The 10,149-nt window shown below is 34.2% G+C and overlaps 2 protein-coding genes across 2 annotated transcripts; one reads left to right on the top strand and one right to left on the bottom strand.

The window, feature by feature from the left end:
• Positions 1-1,674: 1,674 nt before the first annotated feature.
• On the bottom strand, positions 1,675-3,612 carry LOC133178123 (E3 ubiquitin-protein ligase TRIM33-like). The gene has a single exon (XM_061312879.1). The coding sequence runs from the start codon at positions 3,610-3,612 to the stop codon at positions 1,675-1,677; it is 1,938 nt and encodes a 645-aa protein (XP_061168863.1).
• A 3,713-nt stretch (positions 3,613-7,325) lies between these two features.
• LOC133174229 (histidine-rich glycoprotein-like) lies at positions 7,326-9,791 on the top strand. Its single transcript, XM_061309308.1, has 3 exons — positions 7,326-7,400; positions 8,289-9,506; positions 9,632-9,791. The coding sequence occupies exons 1-3, from the start codon at positions 7,364-7,366 to the stop codon at positions 9,670-9,672; spliced, it is 1,296 nt and encodes a 431-aa protein (XP_061165292.1). The 5' UTR covers positions 7,326-7,363; the 3' UTR covers positions 9,673-9,791.
• Positions 9,792-10,149: the final 358 nt, after the last annotated feature.

Genomic DNA, 10,149 nt, shown 5'->3' with positions numbered 1-10,149 from the left:
AAACATATTTGAAGATCAATAATGCAACATAAATAATATTTAAACATAAATTTTTATTGTTTTGGACTAAACTACTCAACGTCACTAAATGATCTTCACACGATCTATCCTTTCTTAAACCATTTTGTTCATCTGCTAGAATATCGTTATTTTCTAAATAACTCATGATTCTTTTGTTCATAAAGATAAAAATATATCTACTTCTAATTTTAAGAAATTAATCATGTTAATTATAAAAAAAAGATGATTTTGTATTCTGTAAGTGTAGGTAACTGCTGGAAAAAAAAAAACATTGATAGCTGTGGAATTCATAAATTGTACCAGCCTGATCATTAGTTAATATTTAACTCATAGCTTCATTAAAATTAACAAGGTTTAATACCACAATGTGAAGCGTCCATACATTATGCTTCCTTTATCTTGTTTACAAGAACACAGATTGCCGTAATTATATTTAGTTAAATTCATTATACTGTGTATATACTAGTAACTGTCCGCTACCTAGATTTATCCTTTTTCTGTTTAGCGTAAATAATTCATATTGCTGAACTTTTTTTCCATTAATTCATGTGGATCTTTCTCTATTCCATGTTTTCTCCGAGAAAAAAGAAAAAAAAAAGTTTTACAAAATCGTTTTTTGTTCCATGTTAAAAAAAAAAAAACTTTTGGAGATTTTGATTTTTTTTAAGGTCTATGGGACAGAATGATTGAAAATTGTAATTTTGCGTCCCTTCCAAGTTTATTTTCCTCGTATGAAATGCCACCACATGTCGGTAAAGGAATTCAAATTTAGGCCTTTACACCTTAGTAATTGCACTCAGGGTAATTAAGCATTGACGATTCTTTAGTGTGCTAACTCCTGTCGTGACACGGAACCTCAATTTAAAGCGTCTATTAAGAAAGACCTGCAACTTTCTCTTCAAAGTGCTGAGCATTTGGCAAAGGAACAGTTGGTACCCTTCTTCTCCATTAGCTTGAAATTGTCTAGGCTGGGCTCGAATCCACAGTGTTCCGACTACGGAGCAAGCACTCAATGCTGTACCAAAAACAGAATCCATTATTTAAATCATTAATAATATTTTAGTTTTGAAAAATTTATTAGGCTATGAATTGAGACTTTCTTTACGAGGGTTATGTATTTTTTTTTTTTCAACAGCTGCGACATTAATTCCCGTACTAACAAAATATGAATCATTTTCCTCAATTGCAATGCAAAGGGTTTATATGCATGCTGAATTATATTTACTAATTATCACAGGAATGGGTGTAATTTTTATTGAAACTCACGAATGATAATTCAGCATTTATGCCATATTTGCTGTGATATAATTAATATTTAGTAAATATATTTTTTAAATAAAAAACTTTGCTACCCCCTGGAGGCCTGGACACATTGCTAGCTGTATTAAACTACTGAATATGTTTGGAAGTGTTTCCTTCCATGAGGATACAAGATTAAGTGTTATTGGAGAAAAATCTAAAAGGCTGGAGCTTTTGGGATCTTTTCAAATTAGATGGTGCTTCACTGCAGTTTATGATACACAAGCTACGTATTTTTTTTTTTAAATAAACTTGGAAAAAGTCCGTATGTGTGTGTTTTTTGTTTTGTTATCATGGTTACTACACTAAATATGCTAAACGTTTAACAATATAGTAACCATATAATCTATAGAATTATTCATCTGAAGTTATCTCAAACAAAGCAACAGAACCTCTAGTGGTTGTAATGACAAACATATTGCCGTCACTAAGACGAACACTCCAAGGATCTCCCTTTAAATGAAACTCTCCCATATTCACCTCCCGAATTAAATATCCATCAGAAGAAAACTGGTAAAGTTTGTTGTTGTTAATCCCAATTGTGTATATATTGCCCTCAAGATCATTGCTAACGCCACGGAGTCCACAACCGGATCCGGAAGATAATATCTTCTCTTCCTTAGAACAAACCGAGGTTTCCATCAGTTTATCGTCTTTAGAGTACAGAATACTTTCAGAGTCTTGTTTTCCGGATATCATCCAGGTGGTGGACGTCTCTATTTCATCTCTTTTCTTCCCGACATCAGAATATATCTGAATAATGTCGCCATTACTGATGAAAAATGTATCATTCATCCAGTATAATGCCCAACAAACAATTGATGTTGAAAATATTTTTTGAACGGTGCTCTTTTTTGTATTCACTGCAATGACTTCTTTCTCCATTGGTAAGGAAACAAATATGTGACCAGCCTTATCTATCGTTATATCCCGCGGTTTTCCAGGCACCGAAACTGTTGATTTGCAATTCAAAGTAATATCACATTCAAACACTCTCTCCCTCCCATAATCAGTAATAAAGATATTTCCTTGATTATCGAATACAGCATTACAAACACCAACACAGAGGTCATTTTTATGCAGCAGTTCGATTTTCCCCTTTTTCATGCAATATTTTTTCGGTTCAACATAATGTCCAAGTGTTCTTATTTTCGACTTCAAATTCAAAAATTCTGAATCTGCCCTAAATGATAGTTTTCCAGTTGATATTTTGACAGGGAAAACACTGGAATCATTCTTTATTTCTCCTTCTGATTTCAATATGTGTTGTCTTTCAACTAAGCACTCTTCATTTGACCCTTGTTCTACCGAAGCAGTCAGTAACTGTTTTTGATACACGACTCTTGATAAGAGATTGGATAGATTTGAAATTTCGCTCTCAAGAGTTTCAGACACATCTTCTTGATATTTGTGAAGTTCCTGTTTAAATGAAGCTCTAAGGGTTTCTAGATGACTGATAGCTTCATTTGTCATTGTGTTCACTTCCTGTTCTATCGCTTCTTTTGATGCTTGCAAGTTTTTTTGTCGCTCCTTCCTACTAGAAATCTTCATTTGTATATTTGTGGCCAATTCCTCTAATTTTGCTTTTAAATCATGTGTAACCTTTTCATTTTTCACGTCTTTTGCAGCTTCTTCTAGTGTCAGTATATCGGAACACTTTCTGTGACGAATTGTAGCACATAGTGTGCAACATGCTACATGATGATCAACACAAAACACCTGAGCTTGCGTGGATGGGTGATCTGGACATGGTATAAAACCAGTGAATGGTGCTTTTTCCTGAGTCTTTACCAAGTGCAAGTCCAAAAAAGAATGGTTGCGAAATGATCTGAATTTTTTGTGATAGTCTCCACATTGCTTGCAAAGTGCTTCGGTGCAATTCACACACCAAGTTGATGCAGGCTCTTGTTTTCCGTCAGAAGCACACGGATCACAAGTTTTACTTTCAGTTTTAATTGAACGTCTGTCTATCAAATTCACTATGAAGAAATTATCCGGTAAATTTTTGAGCCACGTTGTTTTTGATGAGTTATCCTCAATCTTCACGACATTCCTGCAAGTGGGACAATGAAATTCAGATTGCTTTGAAATTGTATATGTATCTACTTTCGTTTTTAAATCTTCAGTGTTTGAAGTTTTATCATCAGTGCTACTGCTTACATAGGCCTGCAAACAAGTTTCACAAAATGAATGCAAACATGGTAAACATTTTGGTTTCTTGTAAATTTCCAAACAGATTGAGCACTTCAATAAATCGCTTAGGAAATCTTCGCCCTCTGAAGATGTGGCCATTATTGATTATAGTAACGCTTATGATCACGTGTCAACACTATCAACAGTTTCCCGCTACGCTCCCACAAACACCTAAATCAACGCTCGTTGTACAAAATTCTTGAGTTTTACACGGTGAAAATTTGAATTTTAAATCATTACTGTAATAATCGATAGAGGTGATAATTTATCATTTATTTTAAATCTATGATCCCTTAAGGTCTGACGACAAATGTCAATCATGTTGCTCGAATATCTGTTTTGTATCTCTTCGTAATATACAATAAATTAATCGTAATTATCAATTTCTGGTGATTGTTGAACTGTTTTCAAAATGTCTACGTAGATAAAGACACCAATATGCTAGTGATTTCTAATAGGATAATCCGATTATACATTAAATAGCATCCTCTGGTATCTTTCACAAATGCCTGGTATGGAACCTTATTTTTGTGAGGAAACTTAATAAAGTAGCAATACTTCAATGACAAATTCTTGGAAAAAATTATGTATTATTGAGGAACGCGTCGTCTGACCTTAAGGTTACATATCACCAGGGACCTATATACTAGTATATAGGTCCCTGTTTATTATCTATATCATTTCTATTCATAATCAGTCAAAAACATAACGTTAGGCTATATCAATCCATGCATTTTATTTTTTTTTGTTTGTGATATCAGGGACCTATATACTATATAGAGGTCCCTGATGATAAATAATTGATTCCTAAGGACACACGCAACGCACCTTACCTACTGATAATTTTCCAAGATATTCTTAATTTAAGATAAGAACTGCGAACGATAGTATTGTTCTCCCGCCTACCTCCAAGTCAATTTTCAAAAGTTAACATATATGAATGATTTTTCATATTTATATAGATATTTATATGAATTTTCATTAAAAAAGATTACTTCTTTGGGAAAACAAAGAGAGATAACTCAGTCTATAATTTTGGTAAAACTTGTGTTTTTCGCTATAGAAATCAACAGAAAACGGAAAATATTTTAAAACGTCCCCCCCCCCTCCGTGAAACAAAAAATCCTTTTTACAGTAATATGGACTGTCATTTTACAAATTCATACCAAAGCTTTTTGTGTTTCACCGGAGGGGGGGGGGGATATGTTTACAGACAAAAAACTACAAAAATGCTTACTTTTTCACAAATTTTAAAGGGGTTTACAACTAAAACATTGTACCTTATTAATAATATACGTCTCTTTTTATATGCGTAAAACATAAGAAAAGATTTAAGGAACATTTATTTATATCCAGGAATATTTCAAATTGTGGTGATGCTTTAAAACCCCATTTAAATGGAAAATATCGTCTACACCCCGTATTTAAAGAGCTGGAATTAATTTTTTTATTTTAACTATTTAACACTGGTATTAAAATTATCAGTCAATTACCAATGAACTGTGCTTTGCATTCAACAAAGATTTTACGGTCAGATTGCCATTAGTATTAAATTAAATGGGTACAAAATGTAGGCGGGAATCGAGAGTTAGCTTGCGTAGTTCTTTGTCGCCCGCTTGGCGCAGTGGTTAGATCGTCTGCTCTAGAGTCGCGGAGTAAGGAGTTGATCCTTACGTTGCGGGTTCGAATCCCACTGTGGGACGTAGAGATCGGTCCTTCAGATGAGACCTATAAACCGAGGTCCCGTGTCGCAGTAGGTGCTGGCACGAAAAAGATCCCTCACTGCTCAATGGCCGTAAGTGCCGAATTTGCAGCTCTCCACCGGCACGTGGTGGCGTCTCCATATGAGTGAAAAATTCTCGAGAGGGACGTTAAACAACATACAAACAAACAAACAATATAATTCAGTATCATCAGATGTTCGTAGACAAAAAATCAGCATGCATTAGCAGCGGTTTTGAAAAGATATCAATTGATGAAAATTCTTGTATAATTCAAAGAAAAATACCGGTATACAAAAATTACTAAACATATATATTCTAGATGTTTTGTTTATCCAAACTTGTTTTAGAAGAAGTTTACAACAGCATATATAGACATATAGAAGTATTGAAACTCTTCAACTCCAGGGAAAACTAAGTTGCCTATGTCCTTAATTAAAATATAAAGACATCTAAGGATGTCTTTGGTGTTCAAATATGCGAATTTGTGCCATTTTCTACATTTTTGCACTCATTTTATGACGTTATTACAAATAACTTTGGCAAACATTATTCAAGTTATCTATAAGAACACAAATTTAATAGATAACTAATTTCTGAGAAAATAAAGTTCATGTTATTTAACCTTAAAATGGATTTCTTTTCAAAGTTTTTCAGGTTCAATTTTGCAGAGTTAAAATTTATTTTTAAAATCCTCTTAAGGGAAAATAGATTAAAAATAAATCCTTTTTATTGATAAAAATTTAATTTAAAACGATTATTAATACAATATTTCACCATTTGCAACTCTTCCAAAGAATCTTTATAGCAAGTGTTGACAGAGTTGTACGTGGGAGAGTAGCAGGAACAACAACTCTGGATAGATATTAATGCGGTATAAAGAAGAATAATGACCTCCATATGACCGGGGTCATTTCTCGCCGTAAAAAAAATATGACCCCCAAATGAAGAAAAAATGTTTTATTTATAGAAGAACCCAAGGAATCAGTTTTCTATGGTGGCTCTGTGGTATAGGATATGGAATAAGATTTTTTTTATATTAATTCGTGGCCACAAAATAAAAGTTTGGGGTCACGAAGTTATATTCATGGCACGAAATAAAATTCCTGGCCACGACATATTCGTACCCTACCCTATATGGTTTTATGCATTACATTTAAGCAGATTAGTAACCATAGCGACAAAAACACTTTTGCATGAAAATAATTTTAAAATTCTTAAATGCTGAATAGAATACATTTTACATATAATATTGTGGCATATTTCTGCCCCTGTATGCAAGTTATTTTTGTATAGATTATTTCAAAATGCAATGAATGATTATGTCAGCATGCAACATAAATTAAATGTCAACATGCAGTATGCTTAAGTTCACATGCAAGAAAAATGTAATAAAAAAAAGAATTTGAGCATTTTCCAAAATTTTCAAATATCGCCCAAAAGTGACTTCCAACATGCAACTAATTTATGTTGACATGCGAAATAAATATGTTGACATGCAACATATTAATGCATGTCAAGATGCAACATAGTTATCTTAACAATTTACATGCAACTTATTTATGTTGACATGCAAGATAATCCTGAACACTGAACATATATAATACCACTACATAAAATGTACTACATGTTTGCATGAAAGTTACTGTATATATTTTTCTAGCGCTTTCAGAAAGTATAAATTCATTGAAATTCCAATGCTTGGACACGCAAAGGATATATTTTTAATTTTGGTTTACAAAAAAAGCGTACAAAACAATCAAACTAAAATTTAAAAAAAAAACGAAAACAAAAAACAGGCAAAAATACCATAAATTCATTTACGGGTTACATAAACAAATTCTTTTTCTGCCTCCGAAGACCGGAAATACAAGGGCATTCTGTAACGTGGATCTTCTTATAACCAGAGTTCAGTAGAATATAGATACTGTGTTAGATACATGTGCATGATAGTATAATTGTGTCGATCTCTTGGACAGCCTTGCTCTCGTCATGAAATCTGAGTTACCTAATCAAACTAACCTTGTTGTTATCATAGTAAAGGTAAAAGGGACCAATGATTTATATATAAAAGGCATGAGAGAGGACCAAAGATCGGTAAATAGTAGGAACCATTCAAACTGATCACAATGCTGAGAATTTTGTGCGGAATCGCTCTAGTGATTGGTGAGTAGTAATTATAGTAAAATTATGATAAAAAAGGAAACGACCGACACAACAAATTATGCATGTATTTAGTTCATCCTTTTAAAATTGGTCTAAAAACAAATTTATAGTGTTACTTAATCATTTTTTTATACAAAGCATTTGCAAAGTCTATAGGGTTGGAGCTTAAATCATATCGATCCGAAAAAATGCCTAAATATGGCAGTGGGCTGAGTGGGAAAGACGTGTACACTGCACAAGTTCATTATAAGTAAGGGGTGGGAGTGAAATTATTGTCCAGTAGTTAAATTTTATTGTTTATATGCATATATTTTTCAAAAAAATATGTTTGAAACTTGATAAAAATTTGGTAAAAATATAATTGACAAACCATAATTATCATTAAAACTTAAAGAGGCTGGGGGGTTGTGGCCATTTTTAGACTATATTGATCTCCTTTAGAAGAAGAGCTCCATATGAAGATATAGAAAATGATCAAATTTTAAAACTAAAATTTTTGAAATTTTTCTTTGCCAAATGATAGTTGACAGCTTAAGATATCATATCTAAAAAATTAAGTTAAATCTGGTGGTTAATTTGTGGTTAATTTGTTGACCCCCCAGCCTCCTTAAGACGAACTTTGATTGGCCTCTCAGAAAGAATATTCGATAATTGATAATGGTGTAAATTAATGTAATCCTTTACTGAAAGTAACTAATAAAGCAAAAATCAAAGAAAAAAAGTACTAGTACCAATTAAATTAATACTTTAATGCTAGTAAACAAGTAGGAATTTTGACTTTGTGTTTTGCAATCAATGGAATGATTTTAAGACAAGAATCTATAAACTGATCATAATACATATACTTTATTGGGACATTTGTTCAGCAATTCAATGTTTTACTTATAGTAACAACTTCCGCCTTTCCAAACCTTCAAGAAAGAGCTGAGACATGCACCACCGACGCTGACTGTCCAAACGACACTTGTCATGGTCATGCTGGAGGAAATGTAATCTGCGCAATTCACCACGGAGACACCGGTGTTTGCCACTGTGAACACCACCACCATACACAACATCCACACCCTGCTGTAAGAGCTGAGACATGCACCACCGACGCTGACTGTCCAAACGACACTTGCCATGGTCATGCTGGAGGGAATGTAATCTGCGCAATTCACCACGGAGACACCGGTGTTTGCCACTGTGAACACCACCACCATACACAACATCCACACCCTGCTGTAAGAGCTGAGACATGCACCACCGACGCTGACTGTCCAAACGACACTTGTCATGGTCATGCTGGAGGAAATGTAATCTGTGCAATTCACCACGGAGACACCGGTGTTTGCCACTGTGAACACCACCACCATACACAACATCCACACCCTGCTGTAAGAGCTGAGACATGCACCACCGACGCTGACTGTCCAAACGACACTTGCCATGGTCATGCTGGAGGAAATGTAATCTGTGCAATTCACCACGGAGACACCGGTGTTTGCCACTGTGAACACCACCACCATACACAACATCCACACCCTGCTGTAAGAGCTGAGACATGCACCACCGACGCTGACTGTCCAAACGACACTTGCCATGGTCATGCTGGAGGAAATGTAATCTGCGCAATTCACCACGGAGACACCGGTGTTTGCCACTGTGAACACCACCACCATACACAACATCCACACCCTGCTGTAAGAGCTGAGACATGCACCACCGACGCTGACTGTCCAAACGACACTTGTCATGGTCATGCTGGAGGAAATGTAATCTGTGCAATTCACCACGGAGACACTGGTGTTTGCCACTGTGAACACCACCACCATACACAACATCCTCACCCTGCAGTTAGGGCCGAGTCATGTACCACCGACGCTGACTGTCCAAATGATACTTGTCACGATCATCCAGGAAATGTAATCTGTGCAATTCACCATGGAAGTACCGGCGTCTGCCATTGTGAACATCACCATCATACACCACATCCACACCCTGCAGTAAGAAATGATAAATGTTTTAATGACACTGACTGTTCACAAGCCACGTGTCACGGACATGATGGAATTGTGACGTGTGAAATTCATCATGAAGGCCACGAGGGCATATGTCACTGCACGCGTAAGTATTTTTGTTTTGTTCAAAATAAAAATGGAAGGGGACGCATTTCTTACCATAATACTTTTTTGTTTGTTTAATTGTTTCTTTACATTATTTACCTCATTTTTTTTCTCTCTCTCTACTAGATACTCAAAAATCATGGGAAGATGAGGAAGACGTTCAATAAACACTAGATCAACTATTTTCTTTCTTTTTTCGTATTTCATACATCTGCCATTGTATTATTAATCATAATATGTATTTATTGTTTTACGTATGTTGAATAAACAAGATATTTACATTTAACTAACGCTGCTTGATTTGTTTTATTGCTAATGGTTGCTTATATGCAGTGTTATCAGTTTAACTTTTGTTTTATTTACATAAAAAATCTTGTTTGATTTTTTTTTATTTATTCATTTATTATTTATTCGATTTCTTTTGAAATTGCTTTATCATTATTATATTCAAAACGTTAAGGTTAATTATATAATTTTTTTTATTGAAGCATCAAAGCATTTTGAGTGACAAAAAAATCACTTACCAATATATCAAATATGTAATCATAAATATACATTTATACAGTAAGTTAATAATATATAATATATAATAATAATAATTTTTCACGAAAGTGTTATGTAGCTACTCGGACTTTTAGTACAAG

The sequence above is a fragment of the Saccostrea echinata genome, unplaced genomic scaffold (assembly GCF_033153115.1).
Source record: "Saccostrea echinata isolate AGI-Se365-2 ecotype Australia unplaced genomic scaffold, CSIRO_AGI_Sech_v1 ptg000002l, whole genome shotgun sequence".
In the NCBI taxonomy this organism is placed as follows: Eukaryota; Metazoa; Mollusca; class Bivalvia; order Ostreida; family Ostreidae; genus Saccostrea; species Saccostrea echinata.
This window is presented reverse-complemented; position numbering and strand designations above follow the sequence as displayed.

What these genes read in the sequence shown, in the direction of transcription:
- LOC133174229 (XM_061309308.1), top strand. Translation starts at nt 7,364, where the DNA reads ATGCTGAGAATTTTGTGCGGAATCGCTCTAGTGATTG. An exon ending in CGGAATCGCTCTAGTGATTG is followed by an intron (nt 7,401 to 8,288) that starts GTGAGTAGTAAT and finishes TTTTACTTATAG; the next exon opens with TAACAACTTCCGCCTTTCCA. An exon ending in GGGCATATGTCACTGCACGC is followed by an intron (nt 9,507 to 9,631) that starts GTAAGTATTTTT and finishes TCTCTCTACTAG; the next exon opens with ATACTCAAAAATCATGGGAA.
- LOC133178123 (XM_061312879.1), bottom strand. Translation starts at nt 3,612, where the DNA reads ATGGCCACATCTTCAGAGGGCGAAGATTTCCTAAGCGATTTATTGAAG.